Source organism: Aotus nancymaae, unplaced genomic scaffold (assembly GCF_030222135.1).
Source record: "Aotus nancymaae isolate 86718 unplaced genomic scaffold, 86718_ANA_hifiasm-v0.15.2.pri h1tg000059l, whole genome shotgun sequence".
NCBI classification, from domain to species: Eukaryota; Metazoa; Chordata; class Mammalia; order Primates; family Aotidae; genus Aotus; species Aotus nancymaae.
The window spans coordinates 61,613,793-61,632,816 of record NW_026988473.1 but is presented as its reverse complement, the minus strand read 5'-3'; the positions used below and the strand labels follow the sequence as shown (position 1 = coordinate 61,632,816).

The 19,024-nt window shown below is 38.9% G+C and overlaps 1 protein-coding gene across 1 annotated transcript in view; it reads left to right on the top strand.

Moving 5' to 3' along the window:
- The window catches only part of RSF1 (remodeling and spacing factor 1), a 166,094-nt gene that overhangs the window by 38,071 nt on the left and 108,999 nt on the right, over positions 1 to 19,024 (top strand). The window contains exon 2 of the mRNA XM_012469593.2: positions 17,488 to 17,579. Coding sequence (XP_012325016.2) covers positions 17,488 to 17,579 — 92 coding nt within the window. The remainder of the gene's footprint in view (positions 1 to 17,487; positions 17,580 to 19,024) is intronic.

The window sequence follows — 19,024 nt, the reverse complement described above, 5'->3', positions numbered from 1 at the left end:
CCATATATTGCCTAGGCTGGTCTCAAATGACTTCTGGTCTCAAGCAATCCTCAGCCTGCCAGGATTACAGGAATGACCCACCATGCCTGATTTAAAAGTGTAGAAGTTTAAGACACTAGTTGTCTTATTTTCTATTAGGTTAGATTTTATGCACATTAGAACTAGGTATTGAGATAATGCTTCTTCTTTGCCAGCAATGAAGAGTAGTAAGGATGTTAATTTTTCAATACAGTAGAATAATTTTGTTTGCTTGTGTGTTCATTTGTTTGTTTTTGAGACAGGGTCTTGCTATGTTGCCCAGACTAGTCTTGAACTCCTGGATTTATGCCATCCTCCTGCCTTGGTCTCTCAAGTAGCTGGGATTACAGGTGCGTGTCACCTCACCCAGCACAACTCAGTAATTTTGATGGAACTCTTTTAAAAATATCATTAAGATCTCAGCTTTCCTGAATCTTTAAAAGGAAGTATTCTTTAAACTGTGTTCTTTATATGCCTTTTGAGTTGTCTATAAACTCCATGAATATATTTGCAGAAATTTTTAGGTTTACTTTTTCTTAGGAATATCTGTAACTTTCTTAGAAAACTGCTTCCCAGAGAAGCAGACCATAAGACAAAACTGTGAGTACAAGTAGTCTATTTGGGTGATGATGCCAGGAAACACTCATAGGGGAGGGAGGAAATAAGAAAAGAACAGAAAAAAGAGGCAATCTAGTTGTCTCCATGGACAACTGGAACTGAATTCTTGTGTTGAGCTCTGGGAGACTTTGTAAGTCATATCTCAGATTTATTCTAGCCAAGAGATGAAGGAGCTTCTGTAGGTTACTGGTTGAGGGCTGTTCCCAGGAAGGGTTACTTTTCCCTGCCCTGTCGTCAGATAAAATTCTCAGGTAAACACTTGTACATTTCTGCACTAGAATCCTAAGTGCCGAGTGGATAAAGTTGAGCTGCCACCAGCATCTACTACAGAGGTAACAGTAAAATATAAGTTCATTTCTTGGTTAATAGAAGATACTTAAAAATTGTTTAATTGGAAATTCTGTGACATTAGGGATTACTAATTTTTGTTGTTATTTGTTCATTTTTGGTTTGTTTGTTTATTGAGACAGACTTCCCATCTTGTTGCCCAGGCTGGAGTACAATGGCACGACCTCAGCTCACTGCAACCTCCACTTCCTGGTTCAAGCAGTTCTCCTTCCTCAGCTTCCCAAGTAGCTGGGACTACAGGCGCCTGCCACCAAGCCTGGCTAATTTCTTGTATTTTTAGTAGAAATGGCATTTCACCAGGTTAGCCTGGCTGGTCTTAAACTCCTGACCTCAGGTGAACCACTTGCCATGGCCTTCCAAAGTGCTGGGATTACAGGCATAAGCCACAGTGCCCAGCTGGGGTTAATTATTTTGAAAATGTGGTAATAATGATATGGTTATTTTTAAATAATTATGGTAATATCATAATGGTATTATGGTTATTTTCAAAGAGGCAATAATGGCATTATGGCAGTTTTATCTTTTAGAGATACACATTGAAGTATTTATGGATGAAATGATATGTGGAATTTGCTTTAAAGTGATCCATTGGAGAAGAAAAATGTCTCTTGTTCATCTCTTTATCATTTTGTAACTAAGGTGATGAGGTCGTGGGGTTTTATAGTAATAGTCTCTCCTTTTGCTTTTTTCTAAAGTGTTTAATGTCATCGTTTTTGCTGGGTAGAAGTTTTTCTGTCTGTAGTTCAAGAAGTTCAGTGAGGAATGAATGGTTTAATTTATATAAGATTGCCAGAAGCACATTCACTGTTATCTTCTTCTTTAATTACCCGTTTGCAAATGCTCACATAGAGAAAACAGTTCTTTTAGAAGTCTTCAGACTTCTAAACCTGTTTTTTATTGCTTTTGCTTGCTGATGTTCCATTTGATTATAGTTAAAAATCACTAACATTTTATTCAGATACAATAGATCATTTGTTTGCTTATTGATCATTTTTAGCAATTGGCTGGCTAGCCCCCAAATAAGGTGTGAGAATTTTTCTTTAAGACATGATCAGAAGAGATCCAAGATGGCTGATCACTAGCAGCTCGGGCTCGTAGCTCCCAGTGAAAGTGCAGAGAACGAGAGGACGCCACACTTTCAGACGAATATTTGTTGCTCACGGACTAAGAGATTCCCAGAGGAGGAGCCCCACGGGTCGCCAGGGTGACTCTTGTGGCCGGCGCGGCGGTTTTGCTGGCGCCTCAGCGCGGCAGTTCTTGGTGCAGAGTCCGGAGATTCCTGGGCAGAAAAGCACCATCAATCTTAACACCGCTGCTTTGGCCGGTGCAGTGGATTGCTCAGATTTCGGCGCTGGGAATCAACAAGTTGGACATCCGCTCAGAGACCTAGTTAGAAAGTCGGCGGATGATTAGCAGCTCGGGCACGTACCTCCCAGTGAAAGCGCAAAGAACGAGAGGATGCCACACTTTCAGACGAATATTAGTTGCTCATGGACCAGGAGATTCCCAGTGGAGGAGCACCACGGGTCGCCAGGGCGACTCTTGTGGCTGGCGTGGCGGTTTTGCTGGTGCCTTAGCACGCCAGTTCTTGGTGCAGAGTCCGGAGATTCCCGGGCAGAAAAGCACCATCAATCTTAACACCGCTGTTTTGGCCGGCTCAGTGGATTGCTCAGATTTCGGCACAGGGAATCAACAAGTTGGACGTCAGAGACCCAGTTAGAAAGTCGGTAATTATAAAGACGACAGACGGACAAATATATAATGAAGGGAAGAAACCAGCGTAAAAAGGTAGAGAATACTCAAAATCAGAATGCCTCTCCCTCTACAGGGGATTGCAATTCCTCATCAGTAACGGAACAAGGCTTAATAGATTACACGGGTGTTCCAATAACAGAAGCAGGTTTCCAAACGTGGGTGATAAGAAACTTCTGTGAATTAAAAGAACTTATTCTAACCCAATGCAAAGAAACTAAGAACCTTGAAAAAAGGTTTGACGAAATGTTAATGAGAATGGACAATTTAGAGAAGAATATAAGTGAATTGATGGAGCTGAAAAACACAACACGAGAACTTCGCGAAGCATGCACAAGTTTAAACAGTCGAATTGATCAAGCAGAAGGAAGGCTATCAGAAGTCGAGGACCAGCTCAGTGAAATGAAACGAGAAGACAAGAATGCAGAAAAAAGGATGAAAAGGAATGAGCAAAGTCTCCAGGAAATATGGGACTATGTGAAAAGACCTAATTTACGTTTGATAGGTGCACCTGAATGCGATGAAGAGAATGAATCCAAGTTGGAAAATACTCTTCAGGATATCATTCAGGAAAATTTTCCCAACCTGGCAAGGCAGGGTAATATTCAACTCCAGGTAATACAGAGAACACCACAAAGATATTCTTCAAGAAGACCAACCCCAAGGCACATAATCGCCAGATTTATTAGGGTTGAAATGAAGGAGAAAATAATAAGGGCAGCCAGAGAGAAAGGTCAGGTTACCCATAAAGGGAAACCTATCAGACTTACAGCAGATCTCTCAGCAGAAACCCTACAAGCCAGAAAAGAGTGGGGACCAATATTTAACATCCTTAAAGAAAAGAACTTTCAACCCAGAATTTCCTATCCAGCCAAACTAAGCTTTATGAGTGAAGGAAAAATTAAATCTTTTGCGAACAAACAAGTACTTAGAGAGTTCACCACCACCAGGCCTGCTTTACAAGAGCTTCTGAAAGAAGCACTATACATATAAAGGAACAACCAATATCAGCCTTTCCAAAAATATATCAAAAAGCAAAGAACTTTAACACAATAAAAAATTTACATCAACTAATGGGCAAAACAGCCAGCTAGCATCAAACACCGGTATTAAACTTATATATATTTTAATTGGATAAAAAGCCAAAACCCATCGGTATGCTGCATCCGGGCCCATCTTACATGCAACAATACACAAAGACTCAGAGAGAAGGAGGAAGATTTACCAATCAAACAGAGAGTAAAAATAAACTAATAAACAAAAAGCAGGAGATGCAATTCTCACCTCTGATAAAGTAGACTTTAAAGCAACAAAGATCAAAAGAGGCGAGGAATGACATTACATAATGGCAAAAGGATCAATGCAACAAGAAGAGCTAACGATTCTATAGATCAACGACATAGAAAATTAACAAGGATATTCAGAACTTGAACTCGGACCCAGAACAAGTAAACTTAATAAACATTTATAGAACTCTCCACTTCAAATACACAAAACATACATTACCACCTCACACCTATTCCAAAGGTGACTATATAATTGGAAGTAAATCACTCCTCAGTAATCGCATAGCATTTCATAGGTTTTAAAAAAAAAAAAAAAAAAAAAAAAAAGAAAGTCGGCAATTACAAAGACGACAGAGGGATAAATATATAATGAAGGGAAGAAACCAGCCTAAAAAGGCAGAGAATACTCAAAATCGAATGCCTCTCCCTCTACAGGGGATCGCAATTCCTCATCAGTAATGGAACAAGGCTTAATGGAGAACGAGTGTGTTCCAATAACAGAAGCAGGTTTCAAAATGTGGGTGATAAGAAACTTCTGTGAATTAAAAGAACTTGTTCTAACCCAATGCAAAGAAATTAAGAACCTTGAAAAAAGCTTTGACGAAATGTTAACGAGAATGGACAATTTAGAGAGGAATATAAGTGAATTGATGGAGCTGAAAAACACAACACGAGAACTTCGCGAAGTATGCACAAGTTTAAACAGTCGAATTGATCAAGCAGAAGAAAGGGTATCAGATGTTGAGGACCAGCTCAGTGAAATGAAATGAGAAGACAAGATTGGAGAAAAAAGGATAAAAAGGAATGAGCAAAGTCTCCAGGAAATATGGGACTATGTGAAAAGACCTAATTTACGTTTGATAGGTGTACCTGAATGTGACGAAGAGAATGATTCCAAGTTGGAAAATACTCTTCAGGATATCATTCAGGAAAACTTTCCCAACCTAGCAAGGCAGGGTAATATTCAACTCCAGGTAGTACAGAGAACACCACAAAGATATTCTTCAAGAAGACCAACCCCAAGGCACATAATTGCCAGATTTATTAGGGTTGAAATGAAGGAGAAAATACTAAGGGCAGCCAGAGAGAAAGGTCAGGTTACTCATAAAGGGAAACCTATCAGATTTACAGCAGATCTCTCAGCAGAAACCCTACATCCAGAAAAGAATGGGGACCAATATTTAACATCCTTAAAGAAAAGAACTTTCAACCCAGAATTTCCTATCCAGCCAAACTAAGCTTTACAAGCGAAGGAAAAATTAAATCTTTTGCGAACAAACAAGTACTTAGAGAGTTCACCACCACCAGGCCTGCTTTACAAGAGCTTCTGAAAGAAGCACCATACATATAAAGGAACAACCAATATCTGCTTTTCCAAAAATATATCAAAAAGCAAAGAGCATTAACACAATGAAAAATTTACACTAACTAATGGGCAAAACAGCCAGCTAGCATCAAATGCCAGTATTAAACTTATATATATTCTAATTGGATAAAAAGCCAAAACCCATCGCTATGCTGCATCCACACCCATCTCACATGCAACGATACACAAAGACTCAAAACAAAAAGAAGGAGGAAGATTTACCAACCAAACAGAGAGTAAAAATAAACAAATAAATAAAAAGCAGGAGATGCAATTCTCGCCTCTGATAAAGTAGACTTTAAAGCAACAAAGATCAAAAGAGGCAAAGAAGGACATTACATAATGGCAAAAGGATCAATGTAACAAGAAGAGCTAACGATTCTATAGATCAACGAGATGGAAAATTAACAAGGACATCCAGGACTTGAACTCAGAAACAAGTAAACTTAATAAACATTTATAGAACTCTCCACTACAAATACACAACACATACATTACCACCTCACACCTATTCCAAAAGTTTCTACATAATTGGAAGTAAATCACTCCTCAGTGATCGCATAGCATTTCATAGGTTAAATGAAATATTAGTTGGCTGCTTGTTTGTTATTTTCTTCCCTTATTCCTTCCTCTCTACATCATTAAGTATAATGATTGGTATAAAAGAGGTTTTCAATACCCATTACTAAACTGCATTCTAGCCTGGGCAAGAAAGCAATACTCCCATTCTCTCTCTCTCTTTCTCTTCCTTTTTCTTCCTCTTCTTCTTTTTTTTCTTTCTTTCTTTCTTCAAAAAAAAAAAAAAAAAGACATGATCACCATCTGCTGGTGAATAATGATAACTTTGGTTGGGGTATTGCTTTATGATATATAAAGTATATTCATGTATATTTTCTAATTTATTGAAATAATTAGAAACTATAATGAGCTCATTTTGTTGTGCATTTTGACAAAATCTCAGAAAACTATAAGATGACATAGTATACTACTCATCTAGGTACCTCTGCTTGTCAAATTAATGTTAACTGACAAAAGGTTATGAGCTGATAACATATTGGCAAGGAGTAAAGACAATATAAATTTCACAAAAAAATGGAGTTCTTGGGGAGGGAGGCAGCAAATCATACTGCCACGTATGCACCTATGCAACAACCTTGCATGTTTTTCACGTGTACCCCAAAACCTAAAATGCAATAAATAAATAAATAAAAATATGCATTTAAAAAATAAATAAATATGCATTAAAAAAAAAGAAATGGAGTTTTTATAGTATAAAATTATGGTTCTCCAGAATTATCTATAAAAGAAAGATCTAACTGATTTTGTAACAGCTACAATTATGGCTTTGAATCATAAAGGAATCTCCTAATATGCTGTTGAAGATTGTTTTTCCCTGTTTTTTTTTTAATTTAATTTATTATTATTATTATTATTTTTGAGACGGAGTTTCGCTCTTGTTACCCAGGCTGGAGTGCAATGGCGCTATCTCGGCTCACTGCAACCTCCGCCTCCTGGGTTCAAGCAATTCTCCTGCCTCAGCCTCCCGAGTAGCTGGGATTACAGGCACGCGCCACCATGCCCAGCTAATTTTTGTATTTTTAGTAGAGACGGGGTTTCACCATGTTGACCAGGATGGTCTCGATCTCTTGACCTCGTGATCCACCTGCCTTGGCCTCCCAAAGTTCTGGGATTATAGGCATGAGCCACTGCGCATGGCTTTAATTTTAAACAATACAGGGTCTCACCTTGGCACCCAAGGCTGAAGTGCAGTTGGTGTAATCATAGCTCACTACAATCTTGAAGACCTGGGCTCAAGCAGTCCTTCTGCCTCAGCATCCCAAGTAGCTAAGCACTATAAGCACATGCTACCATACCTGGCCTCTTTATTGGGCACCTGCAGGGGAGCTGGGCACAGTGGCTCATACCTGTTAATCCCAGCACTCTGGGAGGCTGAGGCCATAGGATCACTTGTGTCCAGGAGTAAAAGACCAGCCTGGGCAATAGTAAGGAGACCTGGTCTCTACTGAAAAACTTAAAAATTAGCTGAGCATGGTGGCACATGCCAGTGGTCCCAGTTACAGCTGAGGAAAGGGGATTGCTTGAGCCTGGGAGTTTGAGGCTGCGGTTAGTGAGCCCTGATCATGCCACTGCACTTCAGCCTGGGCAACAGAGCAAGACTCTTTGTTTAAACAAACAAACAAATGTCTCACTATTTCCCAGGCTGGTCTCAAACTTCTGGCCTCCAGCTATTCTCCTTCAGCCTCCCAAAGCATTGGGATTACAGGTGCAAGCCACCAGACCTGGCCCTGCTCCAGTTTTAAATACCTATGGAACATACATGATGGTTTTGAATCATAAAGGAATCTTCTAATATGCTGTTGAAGGTTCCTCCCGCCACTTTTTTTTTTATGATTCAGGATCTCACTTTGGCATAAGATAGAAGCCTGGCATTTTATAGAGGTGTGATGCTAGGATATGCCTATATAGGTATTTCTTTAATTAAATATATGGACTTGGTTATTTACTTCTATATACAGATGTCCATGGGAGCATTCTCCTCTCCCTTTTCTCCCCTTAAAAGGTAAAGTAAAGGGAGGCAAAAGACAACTGTGAGCCCTCTTGGGTTAGTGATATCACCTGTTAGCTCCCATAGTGATCTGAATAACCCAGAGTCATCTTCACCATCTTTTTCATCTCTTCTTTATCACTTCCTGGGCATTAATATATTAGTTCAGATAATTTCTCATTCACACCTACAGGAACTCTCTCTTTTTTTTTTTTTTTTTTTTTTTGTGACAGAGTCTTGCTTTTGTCGAAACCCATGCTGGAGTGCAATGGTGTGACCTCAGCTCACTGCAACCTCTGCCTCCTGGGTTCAAGAGATTCTCCTGCCTCAACCTCCTGAGTAGCTGGAATTACAGGCGCCTGCCACCACACCTAGCTAGTTTTTTTGTATTTGTAGTAGAAATACAGTTTCATGGCTGGGCTCAGTGGCTCACGCTTGTAATCCCAACACTTTGGGAGGCTGAGGTGGGTGGATCACAAAGTCAGGAGTTGGAGATCAGCCTAGCCAACATAATGAAACCCCGTGTCTCCTAAAAATACAAAAAATTAGCAGAGTGTGGTGGTGGGTGCCTGTAATTTTAGTTACTTGGAGGCTGATGCGGGAGAATCGCTTGAACCCAGGAGGCAGAGGTTTCAGCCTCCTGAAAGATTGCGCAGTGGCCAAGATTGCGCCACTGCACACCCAGCCCAGGTGACAGTGCGAGACTCCATCTCAAAAGAATAAAAAGAAACAGGGTTTTACCATGTTGGCCAGGCTGGTCTCAAACTCCTGACCTCAGGTGATCTGCCTGCCTCTGCCTCCCAAGGTGCTGGGATCACAGGCGTGAGCCACTGCACCTGGCCTAGGAACTCTCTCTTTTTTTGAAACAGAGTCTCACTCTGTTGCCCAGGCTGGAATGCAGTGGCACGATCTCGGCATCTCGGCTCACTGCATCCTCTGCCTTTCAGGTTTCTACTGAAAAACTTAAAAATTAGCTGGGCATGGTGGCACACGGTGGTGGTCCCAGTTACAGCTGAGGTAGGAGGATTGCTTGAGCCTGGGAGTTTGAGGCTGTGGTCAAAAATTCTCCTGCCTCAGCCTTCCAGGTAACTGGGACTACAGGTGCGCACCACCACACCTGGCTAATTTTTGTATTATTTAGTAGTGATGGGGTGTCACCATACTGGCCAGGTTGGTCTCAAACTCCTGACCTCATGAACTGCCCGCCTCTGCCTTCTAAAGTGCTGGGATTACAGGCATGAGCCATCGTGCCCGGCCTGGAACTCTCTTGCCTAGCTGTCTGCAAAAATATTTTACTTTGCTCATTCCCCATCTCCCTGTTGCTTTTCTTCTCTTGTTATTTTCTTGTCCCTACTCCAGTTCATCAAATAGTTGAGTGTCTGCCATGAAGTAGGAACTATGCTTGGTTCTGGGAATACAGTGATGAAAAGGGCAGGTGGTTATGCTCATGGAGCTTACATCTAAGGATGAGAGAGAAGGAAGAGGAGATAGATGATACATAAGTGTGAATTGAGACCATAAAGATAATTAGGATTATATGAAGTAAAAGAGCTTACCTTTGTTTTCTTTCTCTTTTCCTTTCCTCATTTTTTTTTTTTTTTTTTTTTTTTTTTTAATAGAGACAGGGTTTCACCATGTTGGCCAGGTTGGTCTCAAACTGCTGACCTCAGGTGATCCGCCCGCCTCGGTCTCCCAAAGTACTGGGATTACAAGCGTGAGCCTCCATGCCCGGCCCCTTTCCTGGTTTTATTTAGTTCATGTGTTGTATATTCTTTTTTGTTGTTGTTGTAGATATTACCCTGATAAGAACAGATATAACACTTGATCATAGCCAAAAATCTAAGCAATTGTTTTCTCTTAATTATTGGCATTTGGGATAAATTTAAAATACTTTTTAGCCAGGGTACTTGACTTTTCTGCTTTAAATATTAAAATTACAAGGTAATTTTTCCTTTTCTGGTGAACATTATTGATAAAATTAGTTTTTGTCGGGTACCTAGGCAGTTTACAGCTTTGTGTGGGTTTCAGTGGGATAGAGCCACTTTGTAGGTTGGGCATTGTCTATGATAGCATATTACAGTTTGAGTAGCAGCAGTTGCTTTTGAAATTTTTTAAATCATCACACCACTAAAGAAAAAACTGTAATTTAATTGTAATATTTCTCTAGCAAGATACATTTAAATATAACAGAATAAGATTTTGAAAGGTAAGGTTAAGTAAGATTTAAGAGGACCATAAACCATTATCTGAGATTTTCATTTCCTCCGAGAACGAGCGTTTTGCCCCCTTTGAGCATATATACTATAGCAGACCCTACTTTTTGTATTTAAAATTTTCCAAAATCAATCTGGAAGTGGAATGGCTGCTTCAAAAATTTTGACTGTAAGAATGGATTAGAAAATAGTGTATGGTTGTACAATGCTGGGTATGTAATTGGTGCCACTGACTGTACACTAAAAAATGATTAAAATGGCAAATTTTACAGTAAATATATTTTACCACTGTTAACGAATAATGTAATATTTTAAAACCCATCGGATGGTACCCTTTAAGTGGGCGAGTTGTACGGTATATGCATTGTATCTCAATAATGGTGTTTTTTAAGAAAGGAAGAATGGATTGCAAGGAATATTAATAATTTTTCTGTTTCCACAGTCACTATTTAGCAGGGTTATATTTTAGAAATGGATAATGCCTCAAGGTGCACAGACAGGAACAACCCAAGATCAAAAACCATATACAAAGCTGTGCAGAAAGGGTGGTTTGATTCATAAATTATATCTTGTGAACTATTCTTCTTCCTTTTGATACTTGAAGAAACATCAGAAAGAGCCCTGGAATGGAAGGCCAAAAGTCTGGGCTCTTCTAGGGCTTTTTTTCCATCTTGGGCAACTCATGTCACATCTCAGGTTTAAGTTTTCCAGTCTGTCAAAGAGTGTGAATTAGATTATTGGTTCCAGGTCCAAAATTCTAAGATGGTATTATCAACTGTTGCTTTGTTATAAGGCAAATAAATAAATAACCTCAATACCTAGATATAGACATTGAATATTCGAGCTGGAGGACTTTGGATCATCTGGTGCAATTCCTTCAATTATGAATGACAAATTCAGTGTTTGCACCACTCTCTCCTGACTTTCTATTGCTTTTTGTAATACACATGTAACATAGTTTTTAGTAATACCATAGTAAAATTGCAGGTTTTTAAGTGATATGTGACCTTTGGAATGATGAAGAGTATGAAAACAGGCCAGCCATGGAAACTTGCACATGTAATCCCAGCACTTTGTGAGGCCGAGACGGGCAGATCGCTTGAGCCCAGGAGTTTGAAACCAGCCTGGCCAACGTAGTGGGACCCTGTCTGTAAAAAAAAAAAAAAAAAGCCAGGTATGGTGGTGCCTGCTTATAATCTCAACTACTCAGGAAGCTGAGGTAGAAGGATCAGTTGAGTCCAGGAGGTTGAGGCTGCAGTGAGCCATCATTGTGCCACTGCACTCCAGCCTGAGTGACATAGTGAGACCCTGTCTCAAAAAAAAAAGTGTCAGAAACAAAATGCGGTACAAATAAATTTATTCGACTTTATTATTAAATGTCTGTGTGTACGTACTGCCTTTCTGAAATATGAACATGATTAACAGTCATGATTTCTGCTTTTCAGAATGAATAAACTAATAGGGACCATCATACAGGACACATATAAAGCAGTCACTTCTTTGGATTAAGATTGGCAAAGTTGCTAATAAGAAAATGTTTTAGAATTTTAGAAAAGTTGTAAATTTTGCAATTTTCCATCAGGAGACTTTCCTACATCTGTGCCACAGCCTTAGTCCGAGCCATCATTATCTGATATGAAGTATTGCAGTGTCTTCCCAATTAGTCATATTTATACCCTCTCCAGTTTGCTCCTCACAGTGCAGCCAAAGTAATCTCTTTATCCTATAGACATTTTTAAATTAAGGAAAATGTGAAATATGTAAAAGTAGAAAGCTGTATAATGGACTTTCATGTGCCCATCACCCATCATTAGTACAATTTTGTTTCTTCAGTAACTCCATCTACCTCTGCTTTCTGCCCCCTAGATTATTTTCAAACAGATCCTGGATACACAATGATCTTTTAAAAACTGAAATCGTGAAACTTCCCTGCATTCCTCCTGTGGGTTCTTATTACCCTTAGGATAAAATCTAAACTCTTTACATAGCTCAAAGACTTGGCCTTTGCTCCCTTCTCTAGAAGCATCTTTTATCCTTTTCTTTTTCTAGCCACATTGGAAGCTGTTGGCCTCCTCAGGACTTTTATACATGCATTTCCTTTTGCCTGGCATGTTCCCTTCTTCCTTGGCTTGGTTGGCTGTTTCTTATCTTTATGGTGTCATCTTTATTAAAGAGGCATTTCCTGATTGTTTTAACCATGTGTCACAAGTTTCCCTTTCAATGGCAAAAATGTTAACAAGCGGTGCATCTGGGTGAAGAGTGTACTAGTCTTTGTTTTTCTTTTTTTTTTTTAACTGCAGATGAGACCTTTTGCATTGAAGGAGTGTACTAGTCTTCGAACTTAACACTAGATTTGAAATTACTGGGAAGAAAAATTAGTTTGGGGGAAAAAAATCCCTCCTCCCTCCTTAAGTACTCTTTTTAAATTTGAGTCTTTCTGTCCCTTCCCTTTTTCCCCCCTTACTCCTCTCTGTGATTACTAAATTGAGCTAGAAAGCAAAGAAAGAGGGGAAATGGGGTCATCTGATTGGAACTGGAGACATCTGGTACTGGAAACCATTGCCTCAAGTACCACAAATTCCCTCTACCAGTATGGTGGTTATAAGTTTAAGCAAAGAGTATCCCTTTAAAGACTGGCTGCTGTGTGCGTTACTCATTTCATCTTATAGAGGTGTTGCCTCTCCATAAGGAATCCTTCTTCAGGAAAGGTGGTTTTCCACAGGGTGCTACTGTTTTGCCAGTTTTGCAGGGTTTTATTTCTCTTAATACTGTTCTTCTTTCTAATTGCTGGTCTTATCACCACCTCAGGCCATGCTGATATTTGTGGAATGCTGATTACTTTCTTTTGGTTTTTGGTTCTGAAATAATCAGAGCCCTGTTTGGTGTGTTTCTTTATGTATATAGGAACAGCAGTATGATTCTCACTGGAACTCAGAAACCTAAATTGGGGCAGCAGATACCCCTTGGTTTATCTGCCTGTGTAACAGTTATTCTTGGATTTATTTTTTTCCACAATGGTAATGAGGTGAGCTTCGTCATTATATTACACTTAGCTGGAATCTCTGTACTATACTTTTTTAGATGGTCATCTAAGTTACAGTCTTGAGCTGTTTCTTTGCTTTTCAGAAAACTAGGATGATTGATTAAATGAACTCTTTGAAGATAAGGTATATGAATGCATGACAGTGATTTCGAGGATCAAGTGGCCTGTGGGATCAGTCTCATTATTCTAAAACTGTGCTCCCCCAACAGAGTTTCTAAAAACTGGGCAGTAAGTAAAAGCTTATTATAAGCTTGTCTTTGAATCACTGTATATGAAATAAATGTTCTTTTATCAATGGCTTAGATAAAGTCAACTATTTTCATAACTGTAAGGGTATCTCTGCTTATAAGCTTAAAGGAAATTTAAGTAGAAGACTTTGTTGAAGAGTGATAAGAATTATGTCTTTAGCCATTATGAAGCGCTGTACATTTCTGCCATTCAAAAAAGTAAAATTATAAGCAACACAATAGAATTGCAGAAGTAATGACATTTTTAAGACGTGGTGCCAGAAAGATGCTTAGAAAAATGTCAAAATATAAAACATCTTTGAGTAATTGGGTCAGTAATGTAGTCTGGGATTCTACCACTTTGCTGCTTCATATTACATCACGTTGGCGGCCCTTCATAAATTCACATAGCCACTCACCGTTTCTTTCTCCTTGAAAATCTTTCACCTCCTGAGGCCCTGTGAAAGAAAGGGTTTGTTAAAGGTTTTTGTATAAAATTTATCATGTGAAAAGACAGAGGATATTTCAGTTCAATTGGGAGAAAAACTGTTATTTTTCGGGTTGACTTGAAGTGGTTAATAAATCTTTAGAAGGAAGTTAATAATTGTCTTCTAGAAATGAAACTATTTAAAAAATCTTCCAGAAGATAAATGAGTGAATTTAGAGCTTGCAGTGTTTGAGAAAATGATCATGTATTTAAAAAATATGACTGATGGCTGGGCACAGTGGTACACACCTGTAATCCCAGCACTTTGGAAGGCAGAGGTGGGCGGATCACCTGAGGTCAGAAGTTTGAGACCAGCATAGCCGACATGGTGAAACCCCGTCTCTACTAAAATTAGCTGAGTGTGATGGCACACACCTGTAGTCCCAGCTACTTAGGAAGCTGAGGCAGGAGAATCGCTTGAACCTGGGAGGCGGAGATTGGAGTGAGCTGAGATCACGCCAGTGACAGAGATAGACTCTCTGTCTCAAAAAAAAAAAAAAAAAGATGGATACTTCATAGCTGTCCAAAATCATAGCAATTTACTATGTGTTTATTAAAATTTAAGGTAATTAAAAATAAAATTAAAAATTGAGTTCCTTAGTTTCATTAGCTACATTTCAACTTCTCAATAGACACATGCGGCTAAAGGCTGCTGCACTGAAAAGTGCAGATATAAAACATTTCAATAATCCTGGAGCAACCTGTTGAATAGACAGTGCTGTTTAAAAATAAAAAGTACGGTGATTTTAATGTTTATTAAACTATAATGTTGATTAATTTTCCTTAGACATTTTTGCCTGTTTCTTATCGATTGACAGCTCATACTAGTGCTCTTAAAGGTTATCAGCTTGTCAGTTCTATTTGTAACAAAATATTAATTCAATTGGTGTATTTAGTGGGTTATAAACTTTAATTTTAAGCATACTAGGTCTATACTGTGCAGTGCTATCTAGTACAGTAGTCACTAGCTAGCCACATGTGGCTCTTGAGCACTTGAAATATGCTAGTTTGAATTGAGATGTGCTGTCAGTGTGAAATATGCACAGTATATTTTAAATAGTCCAAAAAGTAAAATTTTTTACTTAGTGCAAAAGAAAGAAATATTTTAAAAATACTGATTATATGTTGATATAATTTTGAATATATAGCATTAAATAAAATATTAAGATTGATTTTAACCTCTTTTTACTTTAGATATTTTACTAGAAAATTTGAAATTATGACTCACCTTACATTTTTATTGCACAGTGCTATCTGTACAAGAGTCAGTACACTAATAAATCAAGTAATACATAATCTATTCGTACATGCCTAAATCAACAGAGTGGATTTGTAAAGTGGGATGAAAATATATTTATTCACTTTTATTTTTGTCTTGTATTGGCTTTAAAAAAATACTACCAGTAGTATAAAAATCTTTCATGATTCTATGTAGCATAGAACACTGGTGGTGGACGTGTGTAAAACACTGGTGCAAAGTTTTTAGCCAACTGCTAAATGAGGGATACAGACAGTATGAATACAATGGGCATTCCAGGGACAGAGAGGTTGCTGGTACTAGAAATCTGTAACAGAGATGTTTGGGACTTGTATTGCCTAGACATTGAAAGATGAATATGATTCAAGTGGGCAGAAAACAAATAACTCTTTAATAAAGCTCATATAGGTAATGGACTGAATATGCTTAGTAGGCCATTAACTGGCGGAAATGATTTGAATCAAGGATTTCAGTGTGGAAATAAGAAAGATCGTGAGTTACGGTGAGATTGAATATTGGGACTCTGAGGCTAAGGTAATAAATCTAGATGGGTTATGTAGGTATTTAGGAGCCATAGAAAATACTTACTAGCCGGGAGGTAACATGAAAGCAGTCTTTTTGGAAGACTGGTTTCATTGCAGGAGACTATCCATAGCTGTTTTTCTGATGCAAGAAGGTATAGTAATGTTCTAGGGAAAGGAGGAAATAAGAGGCAGGTTTAAGATGTAGGAAGGGAGAGCCATCAACCTTTTCTTTGAGGAAAAGGAGAAATTGAAGAAAGTGACCCTGGTTTTAAAACATAACAAATCAAAGTGTTTTATATTTATTTATTTATTTGTTTGTTTTTGAGATTGAGTCTCACTCTGTCGCCAGGCGTGGAGTGCAGTGGTGAGATTTTAGCTCACTGCAACCTCTGCTTCCCAGGTTCAAGTGATTCTCCTGCCTCAGCTTCCTGAGTAGCTGGGACTACAGGCATGTGCCACCACGCCCAGCTAATTTTTCTATTTTTAGTAGACATGGGGTTTCATCATGTTGACCAGGATGGTCTTGATCTCTTGACCTCATGATCCACCTGCCTCAGACTCCCAAAGTGTTGGGATTACAGGCATGAGCCACCATGCCCGGCCAAGTGTTTTATATTTATACAGTGCTATGCAGTTTCAAAATTCTGTCAGATAGCCAACACAGCCTTTTATAGTGGGGAACTTGAGCTTCATTGTTTAGAGGACTCGACCAGAACCATTGTCTTCTTGTATAGGTGGGGCAGCTGAGAATCCAGCCCAGATCTTTTATCACTGCACAGCCAGTCAATCATTAAGTTTTAATAATTTTGTTTGTTTCCTGAACATTCCTGAGATATGTTCACTTCTCTCTGTACCACCTCTACCTAAGATTAGGCTACTCCTATCTTCTGGATTGATGTTTCCTGAATTTATACCTAGCTTCAGCCCTGCACCCCCCCTCCTAAAACAAAAAAGTTAATAAAACCTTCCTTTATTAATACTTAAAATTCTATCTTCCTCCAATTCAGTCATTAAGGTCTTCTAAAATGCAGCGGACTCTCCTGCTTAAACTTTTACATAAAATCTAAACTTCTTAGCCTGGCCTCATTAGGCTCTAATTGTTTGTCTGTTCCTCCAGTTCCTGTTCATTTTGTTTTTTTAGCTATGTGCAGCTGTTGTTTTTCTGCAAGCAATGCCCTTTCCCTCCTTTTCCCAAGTTCACCCTTAACCCCATACTTCACATCTTAGTATACTTGTCTTGTCTGTGACCACTCTTCCCCACTCCTATCCTCAACCCACCACTCTACCTGCTATGAAGATTCACTCAAGTAGGTTCAGTAAGGACAGAGGGACTGTTTCTTTCTTACTAGTAGTTGACCCACTGAAATTGTTGCATGTGTGAATGTTTTTGTACTTCAAACTGTTGTTTCAAATTTAGAAGGAGCTTTAGTAGAGAATGAAAGAATAATTGAAAAATATTAGGTCATCATTTCCCAACCTGTCCATCAGAGTGTTTATATCCTACAAGGTAGTGGATCAGATATGTTAGAGAATGCTGCAGATTATGTCTGTATTTTGGATATTCACAATGCACATAAGGGTCGATGATAAAGACTTAAAACAGTCCTGTGGTTTAAAAAAAACTTTGTTTTTGATCCAGCTTTTTCCCAAAATATTTGAGTATGGAATATTTTTGGGTAGTATACTGTAATTTATCTTAGGTTACTAGTGGTATTTGGGATTTGAGAAATGTTTACAAATATTTTATTTTGTTGGCTAACAATATTTTTTTTCCTTTTAAGTACCAAAAGAATTGGTGGAGCTCCATTTGAAGCTGATGAGGAAGATTGGCAAATCTGTTACAGCAGACAGATGGGAAAAATACTTGATCAAGGTAACTAATATTTATAAATTTCCTGCTTTATTACTGAAATATTACTCTAGCATTAAGTTGATGTTGGGTTCTATAATATATAATTTTTAATTAGTTTACTAAAAGTAAGACTATGACTCCAAAATCCACATGTCTAACAAGTAATGTGATTCTCTTCTTTTGCTACTAAGTAATAATCTTGAGTCCTAAAGTTAGATTTCAGAGGTGTTATATCTCTTTTGTGCTGAATACTGCTCAAGACTTTTCATGTCTTTTCTCATTTAATTCTTAAAATCACCCTGGTCACATCAAGTAAGAAACTGATAAGGCCCAGGGAAGTTGTCATTTTTGCTTTAGTTCACATTGTATGCATAGACTTATTTAGTGGTTCCCCTAGTCTCTATCCTATAGAACAGGGGTCCCCAATCCCTGGGCCACAGACCAATATTGGTCCTCCCCATTCCTGTCCTGTCTGAGCTCCTGCTTCCTGTGAGATCAACTGTGGCATAGATTTTCATAGGAGTGCAAACCCTATTGTGAACTGCGCATGCAAGGGATCTAGATTGTACACTCCTTGTGAGAATCTACTGCCTGATGACCTGTCACTATCTCCCATCACTCCCAGATGGGGACCATCTAGTTGATTCAAATGTAATGCATTTGAATCATCCCCAAACCATCTCCCTCCCACTCACCACCCCCAGTCTGTGAAAAAATTATCTTCCATGAAACTGGTCTCTGGTGCCAAAAAGGTTGGGGACCACTGATAAAGAAACATGCCATCATTTTCATTTCTCAGAATTTTTGCGTATATGGTATCTTCTGCCTAGAACACCTTCCCACCAATTCGTTTTCCTAGCCAACTTTTTGGCCTTTAGGTCTCAGCTCAAGTAGTACTGTTTCCTTGAGTCCTTCTCTCAGGAAGATGTTTCTTCATGGATTTATGTTTAAGAAATTGTCGGCTGGGCGCGGTGGCTCACTCCTGTAATCCCAGCACTTTGGGAGGCCGAGGCAGGTGGATCACGAGGTCAAGAGATCGAGACCATCCTGGTTAACATGATGAAACCCCGTCTCTACTAAAAATACAAAAAATTAGCTGGGCATGGTGGTGTGTGCCTGTAGTCCCAGCTACTCAGGAGGCTGAGGCAGGAGAATTGCCTGAACCCAGGAGGCGGAGGTTGCGGTAAGCCGAGATCGCGCCATTGCACTCCAGCCTGGGTAACAAGAGTGAAACTCTGTCTCAAAAAAAAATTGTCATGTGGTTTTTTATTGAATGTTCATTATGTACCAGATACTGTTTAGTGCTTTCTTTACATTATCTCATCTACAGAATACTGATTATCCTTATTTTATTCATAAGGAAATTGATTTTGAGAAACTAAATACAGTAACTTGTCCGATCTTACATTGCTAAAAATGGCAGAGCCAGCATTCAAATCCAGGACTTGGTGAATCCAGTGCTTTAA